The sequence below is a fragment of the Blennius ocellaris genome (genome assembly GCF_963422515.1).
Source record: "Blennius ocellaris genome assembly, chromosome: 1".
NCBI lineage: Eukaryota > Metazoa > Chordata > Actinopteri > Blenniiformes > Blenniidae > Blennius > Blennius ocellaris.
Genome location: NC_137650.1, coordinates 22,716,252 through 22,733,026, shown reverse-complemented (window position 1 = coordinate 22,733,026; position 16,775 = coordinate 22,716,252). Strand labels below are relative to the sequence as shown.

The 16,775-nt window shown below is 42.0% G+C and overlaps 2 protein-coding genes across 6 annotated transcripts in view; one reads left to right on the top strand and one right to left on the bottom strand.

Moving 5' to 3' along the window:
• The window catches only part of rnf111 (ring finger protein 111), a 30,894-nt gene extending 30,582 nt beyond the window's left edge, over positions 1–312 (bottom strand). For 4 of the 5 annotated variants that reach the window (XM_080510056.1, XM_080510059.1, XM_080510058.1 and 1 more), the window contains exon 1: positions 126–298. The gene's annotated coding sequence lies outside the window, so the exon portion shown is untranslated. Of the gene's footprint in view, positions 1–125 lie in introns of all 5 variants that reach the window. The other variant, XM_080510057.1, reaches the window with a different exon arrangement.
• Positions 313–4,810: 4,498 nt separating this feature from the next.
• On the top strand, positions 4,811–14,572 carry sltm (SAFB-like, transcription modulator; the record flags this gene model as incomplete). The annotated part of the gene is made up of 20 exons (XM_080494542.1): positions 4,811–4,945; positions 6,160–6,247; positions 6,349–6,404; positions 6,805–6,832; positions 8,115–8,811; positions 9,447–9,490; positions 9,605–9,711; positions 9,819–9,968; positions 10,073–10,170; positions 10,250–10,329; positions 10,478–10,578; positions 10,674–10,730; positions 10,829–10,974; positions 11,103–11,256; positions 11,640–11,764; positions 11,997–12,170; positions 12,331–12,642; positions 12,736–12,874; positions 13,643–13,797; positions 13,890–14,572. 20 exons carry the CDS (start codon positions 4,811–4,813, stop codon positions 13,996–13,998), a joined length of 2,955 nt encoding a protein of 984 aa, XP_080350668.1. The 3' UTR covers positions 13,999–14,572.
• Between the last annotated feature and the right edge of the window lie 2,203 nt (positions 14,573–16,775).

Genomic DNA, 16,775 nt, shown 5'->3' with positions numbered 1-16,775 from the left:
TGGTAGTGGCCCGGGATTGTGAAACTGACAACACAGTCCCGAGCTGAGCCGAAGAAGCAAACCCGAAGGCAGCGGGGCCCTGGACGGCTACGAGCTAAGCTAAGACTTAGCCTCACTCCACTCACCGAACACTCGGTCGCACGCCACCATTTAACACCCTCAAACAGAGTCCCGGCGGCCGCCGGGAAGTACCGCGGCCCCTCTAGTGCGTCTCCGTGAGGCGGAATGGAAATGGCTCACTGTTTGTCCTCGACGAAGTTCCCATTCCTGCCTTCCGAGGTATCCACTGTTGTTTACCCAGCAGGTCGTCAGTTGGCTGGATGTACTACAGCGGCACCGTCCCTGAAGGCCGCACGGGGGCGCCACTCCCCCCTCCCTCACTCACTCCCTCCCTCCTCCGGACACCAGCCGCTTCACGACACTTTGCGACAGCTCCACTTCACTGCTCTTCAAAGCGGTAAATGTTTGCATTAAAAACACAGACAGCGGCGGGACCACCCTGCCAAAAATAACAACAACAAAAAAAAAGACACAATTAAACATGAACTATAAGGTTGTTTTCTTTTTACCCGTGATAATGTGAGATCAAGCGTCGCTGCGGTGCATGGAACCCCCGATTTTAAATACAAGCGCGCCCACTAGTGGAGCTCATGTGAATCGCCACAAATCCACAAAAAAGAAAAAGATTGAAGCTCTGAAATTTAAGGCTGCAAATATATGCTTTAAAACTTTTAATCCGATTTGGCCAATATGGTTATAAAAGGTGAAGAAACAGAGAGAAAACCAATGAGAGGAAGAGTTTAATTGAACAGGCCACTCACATTTGGACACACATTTCCCACCATCTATATGTAATTAAAAGTATGCGATTGTGTGTTTGCTGTCAAGTCATGATATAACTGCTGTGGCCCCTGAATTTCACTCACTGACACCTTGGTTAGGCCTAAGATGCTACTCTGATGGAAGCAAGTGGAGAAGACATGATAATAATAATGATCATGAAGTGATAATAGTCAAAGGTCAAAGGTGACTTTATTGTTACCCGTACGTAGATTTTTGTGCAGCAGGAGAGGGCATCTGGCAGCACATACATTTAAAAATGCAGGACAGTAAAAAAAAAAAAACAGCAGGGACACAGGCATAGATGGCCACTCACAGGCTCACTGACAGGTTAAAAAGTGATTAAATAAATAAAAGAACCGCTAAAATGCCACGATAAAAACCTGTTGAAAATATGATAAAGAAGGGGCAAGAAATAGATTTTAAAAATCAGGTCAAACTCCATTAAATTACAAGACTCGAGAGTAAAGTGCCTTTAAGACTCATTTAAAAGAGAAATGGTAGCAGGAACAAAGCTGCTCCCTTGGCAGGTCGTCTTAAGTTTTGGGACTTTGAATCTCCATCCAGATGGCAGAAGCTGGAACTCTGGCCAGGGGATGGGCGTCCCCTCCAGAAATGGAGCTGACCAGTCACTGGAGTTACCTACCAAAAATTTCCAAACCAAAATGCACACAAAGAGCGACTAAAAAAAAAAAAATCATATTCACTTGATATTAGAGAATAATGATTCATGACTGCTCGAACAGTATAGTCAAGGTCTGGATTTTTCTGAGGAGTAATTAGAAAAGAGAGCATTTGGACAATGTACTATTCAATGCTTGAACACATTTCCTGATGGTCATCAAATTATTGAGATATAAAAATTAGACTAATTGATGATGGTATTAACAGATTAGATTAGAAAGGATGATCAAACATGTTTGTTTTTGTATGTCTTCATACCATCAAAAAGGACAGATTTAATGGTAATAATAAATTAACTTCACTTATTTAGTACCTTTCAGCCGCCTCCAGAGGACTTTAAATAGTTCATCACGTTCACCCATTCACACACCACTGGAGGCTGCAGCCACGCAAGTCACTCCTCGAGCCTCGCAATCGAACCTGCAGCCTTCCACCCCAAGTGGCTCCTACACCTCATAAATCACACACACACACACACACACACACACACACACACACACACACACACACACACACACACACACACACACACACAAGTTGCCTATATGCAGTAATATGTCTCACTGTTTTTACCTTTAAGTTTCAATGAAAAAATCAGAAGTTGTGTCATTACCTGCTGTACCTCATTTGGATGTGAAAAGTTTCAGGGCGCAGCTCATGTGCAGGTGATACAGATTGCACATAAATTGATATTTTCTTTGACATGCCTTTACGTCAACCAGGACTGCATTGTTGGCCAGCGTCATTACTGACATGCAGATCAATTAGAATTATTAGAATTACAGTTCAATTCAATTCAACAATTATTTTTATGTAACTCCATCACAGCATAGATATCCTAAGACACCTGGACAAAGAAAAAAACTCAACTTATGTAAGGAAGCATCGGCAATGATGGAAGAAACCAGTGCAGGGCTCAGAGGTGGCAGAGAGCGAGAGAGAGGGAGAGAGAGAGAGAGAGAGAGAGAGAGAGAGAGAGAGAGAGAGAGAGAGGGAGGGAGGGAGGCAGGACAGTGAGTACACATTATGGGAGAGAGACAGAATATTTGTGACATGTATTGGTTTAATATGAATGTATGGAGAGGGAGAAAGAAAGAAGATAAGCTCAGTGCAATGAACCTTAGCAGTCTAAACCAATACAAGCTTTGTTTGTCCAGCGTGGTCTGGACCAGCATTACCAGTAAGCTTTATTCAATAAGAATGTTTTAAATGTTATTGTCAGATAAGAAACCATGTTAGCATCTCTAACTGAAACTATCCTGCCGGAATGGAATTCCAAATCCTGACATGGAATTTATGAAAAAGTATACATTTTTGTGCCGCCTTAGTGGCAAGGCACAAAAATTACTGTTCTAGGCTGTGTTTAATTGTTCTCTTCTTCTTCTTCTTCTTCTTCTTCTTCTTCTTCTTCTTCTTCTTATTATTATTATTATTATTATTATTATTATTATTGTTATTAATATTATTATTCATATTATTATTATCATTACTGGTCAACATGGACACATAAAGAACATCAAAACATGCAGAAATACGGGAAGATGTTGCTTCGACTTTTTTTCACCATTTGGCCAATCGTTTCTGAATAAATAGAGGATGGAGTGGGTCAAAGGAAAGCAACGGAGATCAGCGTCTGTTTCCAATAAGTCGCTAAGATGTACAGATTTCAGCAGCGAGAGGCACGCACACATAAACTAGAAATTTCCTCTGGAATTTTCTAGTTTACTTTATGTCATCATTTATCAAAATCAGCAAAGAATCAGTCAGATCCTTCGCCTCTTGATCATGACTTCAGGGAATATTTTACAAAAACAAAAATCTCTGATGGTAACTTGATACTAAGTTTAATAAAAAACAAACAAACAACCAAAACAACAATAAAAAAAAAAAAAAAAGCCAGCCAGAGGCAGGCCAAACGGCATTTTGTTTTCTAAACTATTGTTGTTACTGAACACAGAGAAACTATAGTATTCCCAGAATTAAACCTGAGCTAAAATATGTTGCATATGAAGTACAGGATTGGAAAGGTTGATGGTGGACACCACAATTAGAGAATTATCACACCACCAATTTGCAACAATACATTGAATGAAAACTGTGATCAATTTTGGGAAAGTCTTGTGAGAAGTACAGTGTTGGTTTAGATTAAGAGGAGTGTACAGACAACAAAAATAGGTATTAAGTTCATAGTCCTGTAGATCTAAAGTTAACCAAATAAATTCACAATTGATGGAGTTGGAAAGGAAACGTTTAAGTTTTTGAAAAGTAAGACTGATAAACCAGTCACTTGACTAACCATAACAGTTTTTAAGAAAATACAATACACAGGTGATGTTGATTTGACTTATAATAAGCATTTCTTATATGAAGTAATTATATGGAATGCTGTGTTCTCTCCCGAAACTGTTAATCGTGTGTTGTCATAGACAATCAAGTTTTTAATCCTGTTAAATTCCTTTTCAGTAGCATAAAAAAAATTACACAGGACAAACCAGGAAAGTGGTAGATGGACATTGGAAACCCACGAATGCCCACCCCTAGACTGACCCGACAGGATAACAATTTTCCCAAATTGTTAAAAGAAATTATTCTTTGTCTCAATAAACCTTTTCAGATGAGAACGATTTAAGTCTATGACAAACGTCGGGTCAATGATGGTTTCCTGAACATTCACAGCTGGTTGCATAAAAAAGGAGTCTAGTAGCTCTTCCTTCAGGAACATTGTCTGACCAGCACTCTGCTCATAAAAGATAACAGTGTCTAATTGAAAGTGAGGTGCATGTGTGGATTTGTGAATATCTCTGTGTGAGCTCTGTAATGGATTTGTAACCAGTGTAAGCTGCCCTTTGCCGATCAACAAATGTTATCTGAGATTAGCTCCAGCCCCTGTGACCTCAGTCTGATTACATAGATGGATGGATTATATAACAGGTTCAATGATGGACAAACATAATCAGCACCTGAACAAGAATGCAAACAATATTTTTGTTTTTTCATTTATTGTCCGGAATTGTATTATTGTTACATTCTGACATCTACTCATATTTATAAAAGGTATTGGGAAGCTGAACCACATTTTGTGGCCACATATATGCCATATATATCCACGCTAAATATCCAAAGATATATTCTAAGAATTTATACTTCGGTATTCTATAATCTGAATTTATATTCATTTAGTTTTACAGTAGGTGTCGCTGTGAATTTTAAACACGTCAATTAAGGCCACGAAAAAGTAGCCGAACAGTTTGTATGCGCGCGCACGCTCCGTTAATCTGAAGGTAAAATGGCGTCGGGTGCCATTTCATCAGAGTCAAAGAAGATTTCTGAATTAAGAGTTGTGGATTTGAAGTCCGAACTCAAGCGGAGGAATTTGGACACCTCGGGTGTGAAGAGCGTTCTGGTTTCCAGGCTCAGACAGGTAATTTGAAAGGAGTCGATGTGTGCAGTAACGACGATAGAGCGTTGCATGCTGTGCATAAATGCTAATGCTAACTGCCGTGCAGGGAGGTACTTAACGGCGTAAATAAACACTGGCTCAATCCAACTGCTGCTTTGTTTTCGCTTTTTCGTCACATAACTGCACACATCTATCATAAGAGAGGCTAAGCTTTTTTTATATTGTGTTTACAGTGCAAACTTTTAAGTTTGTCATGGAAGTCGACAGGAGAGGCCTGCGTGCAGTCTGTCGCACGTTACGACGAAACGCACTTTTTACCCTGCAGCTGTTGTAACATCCGACTGTAGCTGGGAGAACGCGTTTCTGTTTTACTGTGTATTTATGCAGAGGTTATTGTTTGAAGTTGAAAACGGCAGAATCAACTCTCATTGAAACACATCGACATGCTTCTTTCCTGTATTGCCCCATTAATGTCACGTCCATTAGTGTTTATCGATTTAAGGTAATTTTCAATTCAACTTTTCTCTGACTAAAAATGAGAAGGGAAATATTTCAATGAACACCACCTCTCTCACAAGTTTATCTTCACCATGTTCGTTCCGTTGGTTAATTGTGGTAAAATAAGATAACTTGCCAGAAAACTAATGGATACAAGCCATAATGTGTTAATAATGTATGACGTATACAGATTGTAGGCCACAATATGAAACGACTTGCCACTTGAAAAGGGGGGATTTATTGATTTATTTTTTTGTGCCAATTGTCACATGGTGACGCAATATTTAGATACAAACACTGAAAAATAATAATGTTTAAATGATAGCTGATCTTTTTAACATTCGGCAATTTCTCACATTTTAGTCATGAATGCTAATACTTAGATTCTAAGAGGGAAAAGAAAACTGCATTTTATTCACAAAGGCAGTTGGATTTGCTGATATGTAAGAAACGATTTTGCTAATCAATTCATATCTTTTTTTGTAGATTTTACATGACGTGCTCCCACACTTTGGCTTTTTTCATGACGTTTTATCTGCATTTGATATTTATGATATTGTTTGTCATACATCATAATTGTATTTCTTTATATCCGGAGTGGTAATGGTTGATTTGCAAGAGGATTATAAATCCTATACTATCTTGTGCGTCACATTGCTATAGGCTTGCCAATGCACAATTTTAATAACCAATTTGCTCTATATGAACCAACTGTTTTGTTTAATTCTATTTTGAAGGCTATTGAGGATGAAGGTGGTGACCCAGAAGATATTCAGATCCAGGTTGCAGCCGACACCCCGACGCGGAAAGGTGGAAAAGCTAAAGGTAATCCTGTGCTAAATTTCTTAGAACTCAAGCGAATTAAGTTAATTTTTCTCAGTTGTGTGTAATTGCATTTTTTTTTTTTCTTTTTCAAAATCTTTCAGGGAAAAAAGTGGATTCAGATGTGGACACCACAGCAGAAGAAGATGGCTTTTCAAAGGTAGTTGCGGCATGTTGTTTTGTTTCTCACGTTTGTTTCGCTGTTAATCCATTCGGCCAAAATATGTAGAAGTTGGCGTCTTCATTCATTTCTATTGAGACAGTTGAGTGTGACACATTACATAAAATTGTTGTTAAATAGATTTTATATGTGCTATTTTAGTTGTTTTAGTTGTTGGCGTCAAAGCAAACCTTTAATTCATAGAACTGTTCAGACGACATTTTACAAATATATCTTTAACATGAAGCAGACACTGGTAAATCACAACTGATGCAACTTTAATTTTGATTATAAAGACTTTTCATATACATGAAAACTTTAACTTTCAGGAAATGTTCTAAGCACCCGTCTTGTCTTCAGGCTTTACTGAAATGTCTCCTCAATGCATTTTATTTTCTAGGAAACTGAGGAGTATGAATCAGAAAAAGGTACGTATGTGGACACGTGAGTGGCCAACAGTACAGTAAGGCTTTTTTAATTTTTTAATTTTTTTTTAAACGGCAAATACAAAACCCCATGGTGTTTTAATTCGTCTAAGTAATGCATCATGTAGGTGGGAGGAAAAAAAAAATCACCAAAGGAGCAACAGAGACATTTCCAAAAATCAGCCTCTGGTTCACATAAAACTCAATGGATCTGGGTGTCCCTAATTTAGGTGGCCAATATTTCTGCGGTTATGTTGAATATCACCTTCGGCTGGCTTCATCAGACTTCAGTTGCACTTTCGATCTGGCATTCAACTGTACGTATCCCCAAAGGACACGAAGAGCAAATGTTCACCGGCTGGCATTTGATGTCCAACCTATCAGAAGCAACAGGAGTTTGTGGATGTCGGGATCATTGTACCCACCCCCACCCCTCGTTGACATTGTCAAAACATTGAACATGCATGGACAGGTGGTCGGGTGCCGACTTGGGTATTGGGACTCGCCTGAATTCTTCACAACCTTTGCTATGGGAATCGGACACCTTATCACAGGTGCGTGTGTCACAGACTGGAGTCAGGACTTGGATACGAGTTTGCTCAAGGACTGCTCATCTCATCGAAACCCTGCACTAATGGATTGGAAATGTGTCATGAGGACACGTGTCAAGAGAGACTATGCAAATCTATTGCAGACGTCGTCCATTAAAGTTTCCCCAAAGAGCTGACTGCAGCCTCGGTATGACGTGTGCATAGATCAACGTACATTATGTCCTTCGACTGACAAGGATGCTTTGTTCTGTTCCAACGGGCGCACTTTTTGTTTCTTTTGCAAATATTTGTGCACTGTTGATTGGACACGTGATGGCAAAACACATTTTTGTTTATCGGCATTCTCCCGAGATGATATTTTTTAAGAAGTGCAGAACCACGTTCCACGTGTTCCCATGACGAGTTGACATCCTGTGCTCTGACCCCCGGTGGTGTTTACATAACGGAGAACATTGACTGACAAACCGACAAGTTGTTTTGCATCAATCGAAGTTTGGAAAAAAGTCTCTCACCTGGAGAGCTGCCACTTGGATTCAACGTGTAAAAGAGCTGAAGACCGAACGCTCCCCCATTCCCAGTGAAGATTGTGTGTTTTGTGTCTTCCTGTGGTGTCTGCGCCTTCGATGACCATTAACACTGAATGTGCTTTATATTCTACTTTATAGGTCAAGTAACCTGCGACATGTCGATGTTAAAAGTTGTTTTGCCATGTTTATCCTTATTAAATCCCTCAGATGTAACTGATACAGATGATGGTACTCGTGAAAATTCTAAACCTGCGGCCAGTGAGGACGGCCTCGCTCGCACTGAAGCTGAGCCTGAGCCTGAGCCCGAAGCTGAACCAGCGGCGACTGAGGCTGACTCAGAGCCCGAGCCCGAGACAGAGGTGAATGCAGAGGCTGAGCCAGAGATCGATGGAGACGTGGACCCAGAGGTGGATGAAGACGCCGACCCAGAGATGGATGGGGAGGCAGAGCCAGAGCCAGAGGCAGAGCCAGAGCCAGAGGCAGAGCCAGAGCCAGAGCCAGAGGGGGAGCTAGACCTGGTTGAGACGGAGCATGAAGCCATGGATTCCTCCAAAGACGCCGAAGACGATCACCTGTCCGTCTCAATCCAAAACGAAGACGCCATCACCCTAGATGTAGATGGCGACGACCTCCTGGAAACAGGTAAACATGTGAAACTTCCAGATTCAGAGGCAGAGAAGGGCAGTCATGAGCCAGACGCCTCTGCCGAGATGGGCCTAGATGATGACGGGAAAGACAAAGACATGGAGGGCCACCGTGATGGTAAGGGCGATGACGGATCCCGAGGCGATCCCCAGAAGAAAGACGGTCGAGACGCCTTGAAGAAAGCCGAATCCGGAGATAAAGACAAGGACTCTGGGAAGAAAGGCCCCTCTTCAACTGGGGCATCAGGTCAAGCAAAGAGGTTTGTCTTTCTATGTCAGTTCTTTGATACTTCTACCAAGTCCAGCTCACTATGAACGCAACATTGTGGGTAGCCTCAAGATTTTCTTTTTGGCCATAAGGAAATGTTCACTGGTGTACCTATTCCTGCCATTTACTACTTTTATTTATTTTTCTGAAGTTGGTTAAATTGTGCCATTAACCAGAAGCTGACAGACCGTCTCTTATTTTGGTACTTTGACCTTCCCAGCAGTTTTAAAAGCCGTTTTTTTTTCTCTCAGTTTCTCCACCTTGCAGTCTAAAAGAGCATTAGTCTCTGTGATGGCATTTTTTTTTTTTTTTCCCTTTTTGGTCAAATGGTTCCATGAAGTTGAACAAACCTCTGAAGAGTTCATTGGTCCAGAGAATAAATTGGCTCACAACCTCACCCATCTCACCACTGGAGAAGCAATGAAGCCGTTGAGACATTGGATCAGATCCACGCCTTCCCTAAAGGATTTTTTTTTTTTTGTCCTGACAACAAAAGTGTTTTATTCCTCTAAATGTGTGTGTCACTGTACATTGGGTTGTTGTTGTTGTTGTTTTATTTTTATTTTTTTATTATTGTTTTTACTGTTGTCTTATTTCCTGTGTGGTGTTGCAATATTTGCCTTGCAGCTCTTCAAAGGACCGAGATGGAAAAGCAATTAAAGATGAGAAGGGTAAGATGTTGGGGGGGGGGGACTAAAGCCATTTTTTTTTTCTAATTTCCTCCATTTTGTCGCACAATTTCCCATGATTGCTAATTACGTTCTGAAAAAAAACTTGTGAATCAGGAGTTGTGGGCGGCGGCAGCAGCTCGTCTCGCAACATTTGGGTGAGCGGCCTGTCTTCAAACACCAAAGCGGCTGATCTGAAAAACCTGTTTGGTAAATACGGAAAGGTAAACCACCAAACCCCTGGGATGAGTTGTTACTCGTTTAAAAAAGGCATTCTTTTAACATTGCTGGTGTTTGTTGAACCGCGTTGAAAGCAAGATGGTCGTTGCAGGTTTTGAGCGCCAAAGTGGTCACAAATGCTCGCAGTCCCGGCTCAAAATGCTACGGCTTGGTGACGATGTCTTCCAGTACAGAGGTGACTCGGTGTATTACCCACCTTGACTGCATCGAGCTGCATGGGCAACAGATCTTTGTTGAAAGGGTAGGTTTGGATCGTAACCAGTCATTTACCTGTATTTTCTTTCCTCTGGGAATAATATTGACCCGTTTCATTCTTCTTCTTCTGCTGCTGCCGCCACACTTTAGGCCAAAAACGATCCTTTCAAAAAGGAGCCCTCAAAGAAGGAAGCGGAGGACAAGGTCAACGAGAAGCGTGGCGTGGCTGGTACAAAGCTGATCAATAAGTGAGTGATGGAACAGGAACACCAAATTCTATATCTACCCAAAAAACCCATTTGACATTTTGTTCCTTTTACTTGGTAGAGCGCAGCCGTCCAACAAAAAAGAAGACAAGAAAGTTTCAGAAAAGGACAAAGATCCATCAAAGAAACCAGAAACTAAAGGTGGGAAACCTTCCTCTCTTTCTCCATCAGGATCAGAACCTTCAGAGAAAGATGACAAAAAGCATAGATGTAGGTTTTGACCCTTCAGGGAACTGCGACGTCATGTTCTGTGTTTGATTTTCACCTTCTTCCGTCTACTTTTTTTCAGGGGCGAAGAGTCCTGGCAAGGTGATGGACGTAGAGCATCCTAAAGGGGATCCGAATTTTAACAAAATCAGGCCGTTCAGGAAGGGTAGATATTTTGATAAGGTAAGACTTTGTTGCTGTCCGATATTTTCAAATACAGTTTCCAATTTGCCTGCTGATGGTTTTTGATGTTTAATTGGTGCTTTTCTTTCCCCCAGCCTTTTGTCAACACCAATTTTCAACGACGTCCTAAATGGTTGATTCCTCCTGAGGAGGTATGAAACACTCAGCGGAAGCCATTTGTATTGCACTTGTTGAAATTCCCCAGCGCAACTCTTGGTTTTTAGGCTACAAATTATATTTCCTTTCTCAGCTCCAAATGATGAGGGAAAGGCAGCGCCCATTTATTCCGAAGGGAGACATCTTGCCTTTTGAGAAGATGAAGGAGCAAAAGGAACAGAGGATGCGTGAACGGATGGTTCGTCTGGAGCGTGTTCGTCGAGCTGTAGAGCTGCGCAGGTAACTTGAAGCAATTCATAGCATACGTGGTAATCAGTAGATTGGTTAATTTGGGGTTTCTGTAAACCTATTGCCGGTCCTCTTATTTTATTTTTTTTTTTTTTTGCCCACTGTTTTTCTTTATTCAGACGACGGGAAATTGCCGAACAAGAGCATCGGGAGCGTGAAGAACGGGAGAACCTCTTCCGGGAGCGTCAGAGACTTGAGATGGAAAGGCAAAAATTAGAACGGGAGCGCTTGGAGAGGGAGAGGCTCGAGAGGGAGCGAATCCGAATCGAACAGGTACAGTGAACCCAACAATTTCTTCCGTTGCTGGTATCGTGACGCCAACCAGAATTCTTCAGCACTTTTGAGGATTGCATTTTAACTTTGTTTGATCACTCTAGATTTAGTTTTATTTTAGGCTTCTCAAACAGCCCTTTTAACACGCCAAGAGTTTGGATGGATGAATTGATGCAACATGCTATTGCTTGTATTGTAACAATCCACTTGGATGCAAACAAAGTGTAGAGGACACTGTGAACATTGAGTGTTTCAAACTTGCAGCTTAAGTTTATTACTGAAGTTGTATTTTGAAAGGTGGAGAATGCCACTTAAATTGTCATCCTGCTTATACAACAGTGTCTACTTCTCTGCGTACTCGGTATTAACACGGCCTCTTTCAGGAAAGACGCAAAGAGGCAGAGCGAATGGCTCGGGAACGCGAGGAGCTGCGGAGACAGCAGGAGCAGCTTCGGTACGAACAAGAAAAGAGAAACAACCTGAAGAGAGGCCGTGAAGTGGAACATGGGTACGTTGTATGAATGCTCAATTGTTTGACAGGCAACACGAATAGCCAATGATAACGAGAGTCGCTGAAACAATCACGTGGCTGAAATGGAGGCGTGCCAATTTAGCACACAGCACAGTTTTGCAGTGAGTCACACATCGACCGATGAGGGCAAAAATGATTGTGACAGGACTTTTTCCCCCACATGTTGCTCTGCCCTACTTCCAAGTTAAATGTGTACTTGACGTTTCAGTCGGAGAGACGACACCTACTGGAACGGAAACAAGAAGATGCAGTCTGAGCCCGATGTCCGTATGAACCAAGGCTCCAACTACAACCGGCAGCAGAACCGCTTTTCAAACTTCAATCCACGAGAGCGTGGGCGTTTCCCAGATACCGCAGTCGAACAGCCCAACACGTATGACAGGTACACATTTTTTCAATGTAATGAAAACTATGTCGTCTGCGTTATCCAGTACAAAATAAGTTTCCAGCAGCATGTGACCAACTGTCCTGTGGGTGTCTGTTCTACCTTCTTTCTAATTGTACTTTTCTGAATCCCACCCTGGGCCTCGTCTTGCTCCAAGACGTAACCGGTTTGATGGCGAGCCGGAGGTGAAGAAGAGTCGCCCTGCTCCTCACAGGGACGGCGCCGGCTTCGATCGCTACCCGAAAACCTTCGAGACCGTCCGCCGAGCCGAGCCGCCTCCCCCACAACGGGCGGAACTCCGGGACACCGACCGCAGGGAGAGAGACGAGAGGCGTCCCGCGCCCATGCACGATCGTCCCGTGGGAGCGAGAGGCGCGATGCCTGGCTTACCGCACAACCGCTCGCCGAGGGACGGAGGGCACGGGTGGAAGAATGACGGAGGAATGAACTCCAACAAGGGGGATATCCGGTAAGTGTACCATTTAAAATTTTTTTTTAGAAGTGTTTGGAGGTTTGTTTTTTTCCGTTTGAGGCTCATTGTTATGGTTTGTGGGTTGTGCAGGGGACCTGTGCGGATGCGGACCGAGCGAACGGGCAGAGAGGGTCCAGGTCCTGCCATAAGAGGAGGCCCTTCAATCAACCGCGGAAGGACGAGCTTCAATGATCGGGATGAAAGAAGACCCATGGTGATGAACGAGCAGGTCGGTTCACTTTTAGAGAGTTATTATATTTTCTTATAAAGCTGCGGGACATGGAACAGAGGGAACACAGTAAAGGCAGCGTACACTCTGACAGATCACACACACACACACACACAGAATTTCACACCTACAGGCAATTTATAGACACCAGTGAGTCAGAAATGCGTGTTTTTGGACTGTGAGATTAAACTAAAATACACATTGTCACGATGAGATCAGAGTCCGAACCACAACGCCCTTCAAGCGCTGCAAATTACAATATGTCTGCTTATTCTAAGCCTCAACAGTGAGTGTCCTATGTTAAGCACCTTAGCGTTTTATTTTTAGTCCTGATAGGCCACAGAAAAAGGATTTAAACACCCAAAAAGAAAAAAGTATCATAGTTTCTTATCACCTCTAATGAACTTCTCACTGGAGCTCCCTCAAGATTGGGTTGGTTGTGTCTCTGGATTTTTGATTCGCGGTTGTTGTTTTTTTGGTTCGGTTTTGCATCACTTGGAGCATTTCACAGTTTTTGTATATTTACATCAAAATCACGATTTTACAAACCCATGTCACAGCTGCTCATTACAGGCTGCGTTTAGCAGCTTCATCATCAAATAAGAATATGTGACGATGCTGGGTTATACTGAGAGAAGTCATTGATAATTGGTAGTAATTTAAGAGGTTTCTGCTGTTTTTGGAATATTTCTTTTGCTCAGTGACATCAAACATGCCAAATCTTTACTCGCACTTCAACACGCTAACTTGGATATCTTGTCTTGGCAGCCTTTCAGCACCGGCCGCCAGGTGGTGGTGGAGCGTCACAGCAGGGAGTCGGGACTGAGGAAGGAGTGGCACGGGACCTCAAGCTCCCAAGGTGGGGGCTTCACTGACAATCGCAGGATGGGAGACTCTCGAGGCGGCATGATGGCTCCCTCAAGGTATACGAAATATACCGACAAATGATGGGGAAAAGGTTCCACAGTTTGCCTTGCTGGCTGCCATCTCAGACGTGACCTTTGTCTCTCTGCAGTCACTCATCGGGAATGAACCGAATTGTTCAGATCACCAACAGCTCCATTGGCAGCAGTGGTACGGTGGGTGGGTTCAAGCCCTTCAAAGGAACGCCGCGCCAGTTCTAACCACAACCAAATTCTGCCACTTGGCTGAAATTTGTATTTTTGTTTTTGGGGGGGGAGGCGGGATATGAACTCTTTCAGATGGCTTGTTTGTGGCCATGAGGTGGACACACCGGTTTTGTATAGAAAAGCGTTTACTTCACTTTAGGGTTCTCCTTGCAGTCGTGCTGTTACCATTAAACAACCTCGTGCTCAAGTTTCCTGAAGTTGGAAAGATACTGTACAGTCCTTGGTTCTTCGTCACAGGTTTTCTTGTGACGTTGCCATTTATTTTACTGCGTTTTGTATGTACATTTTCATCAGTAGGCTCACGCTCACTTTTCCTGTGTACTATGTCTTGGTGAATGATAGAAGGGAAAGTGACAGAGATAACAAACCTGACGTGTTCCTTTAAGAAAACTTGACATTGCAAAGAATTTTATTGAATTCATAAGAATTTTCTTTTCTTTTTTTTTTTTTAAGTTCTGCAAAAGCAAATTCAAACTGTAAAAATTGCCTGCATTGTAGCAAAATGCCTTTCACAAGCTGTGAGTTAAATTGTATACAAGTCTTTGAAATAAAGTTTGACTCAAGCTTTCAGTGCCCAACACTCGGTTGTGTCTCAAGAGTTCCTGAACCAATCATTTATTGGATTTCTTTCTGTCCCTGCCCAACCTGAACATGCTCAACCGTACCTGAAAATGTGCATACACATCAGAAGCGGTGGAAAAAATTCTCCATTCAATGGGAATTACGCATGTTATCACATTGTTCAAATATGTCTAGTATACAGTCGGATGTAACGGATCTTCCTGATGAAAGCTGCGTCAAAATGTCAATCAAAAGTTATAAAGGTCCTAAAAATCTGATGGTTCGCCATGAAACAGGAAGTGATGTGTAACTCTGCCTGGAACTTCATGTGTCATCAGTCCTTCTCATCCATAATGTTCATTTGGTCGTGTGGCGTCGGGAAGTGAATGTTTTTTTTTTTTTTTTGACACTTTACTGTACTATTGTTCGCCCGCTGCCCATGTCGACCTGGAATGTGGGGACGTAGACCTCGTCAGGTTCACGATCACTCCCGGAGAAAAAAGGGTGACTCGTCATCAAATGGTGCGCCTGTGGCGGCGTAGTGAATTTTTAGGTTTTGTCATGAAAATTGATGTTTCTATCTCAGCTGCACGTGATCCAAACTACTGGGTTGTCATTATGCTGGATACCAGAGACTGTCTGATGATGACGGCCACACTCGTATTCTAAAATGGTGATGGCGCCACACCGATTGGTAACAGGAACTTTAAGGCATTATATTTTCATGTACAATCTTTTTCATGAATGTTGAATCTGAATAGCGCACTAAAGAAAAAACAATTCTACATAATCATAGGCTAAAACTAAATATGATGACTTCAATATTTTCCTTTTTCATATCATTAGTCCACAGAGGCTAAATTTCATTTCATCATTTTTAGGACCCAATTGAACGTCCGAAGTGGATTCAATGGGTGTTTAAAGAGTTTTATACCGTTCAGCAGTATATCCGTCTGTTCCTGGAGATTTATTTGCTTTGACTCATATCGACTTCTCCAGTTCTATATGTTATGAAATTGTCCAAAATTTCAGGAAGATTAATTGAATTAATGAAGAAAGCCCCTTTGTTTCTGTTTTAGAGAGAATTTTCTAATAACTTTCAAAACTGGTCTATATCTAGTTTCTTTGTTAGCTCTTTGATTTTAGAGATCACTCTATTTTCTCTGCTTCCGTAGTTTAAAGGCCAATAATTTCATAGGTTTATTGAGCGTTAAACCCTGACCCTACGGTTAATTTTGTCATAACAGATAGTTATATAAATGATAAGCACTTTTATAAGTTGCATTGAGTTTCTCTTTTATAGTTTCTCATGTTCAGCATCAGCTACAAGCTTCATTGGGAGGTCAGAGTAATTATCTGCCGAATATTGTTTTTTTCCCAGTTCGGTTGGACCATGGCCATATTAAATTGCATATTATAATGGCGATACGAGCACCACAACACCCCTCGTCTCTTTCTCCCACTTCTTTGCAGGGCAGATTTCTCTTCAGTTCCTCCTCCAGCTTCAGCAGAAGCTCATCAATTTTTTTTTCTTTTTTCTTTTTCCTCCTCCCATTTCTTCTGCCACATCCTCATTCTTTGCTTTGTGATTTGGAGACCGTCTGCCAAGGACTGACCCTCCTGCTCATGGAGCTCAGAGTCCAATTGTTCTTTTTTTGGACTCCAGAGCTTTGACCTCGGCACTCAATTCCTCCTCATCTTTCAGCAGTTTCTTATTGTTTTCTTCCCTGACTGCTGACTACTGAACTAAACTGGGGGGAGATGTTTGCTCATTCTCTTCGCCTGAATTCTACTAATGATATGTTGTTTCATTAGTAATCTTGTGATTATTTATTAAACCTAAACTCAAAGAAGCTGCTGCACTGTCAAAAATACTCCAACGTAACTCTGTTTTAACATAAGGCTAATTATTAAAATAAATAAATAGGGATGTTCCATGAATTTGCTGGACAACAAAAACAAAGTTATTTCCAGAAATGCCCTTTTTATCAATCAGTGAGTGGAGGGAAGCTCTCCATTCAGGACTGGACACGGTCGGTTGGCTTTGGCAGAGGCAGTCTTTTCATTGTTATGCTGTCCTCTACAGCTTGTGATAGTCCGTCAGGTATCTTTTATGCATCACTCATATCTCACACAAGTGCCCCCCTCCCCCATAAATCCCACTGCTTTAAAGAATTTTCAATCTCCCGTTGCTTGCCGACACCCGGGTG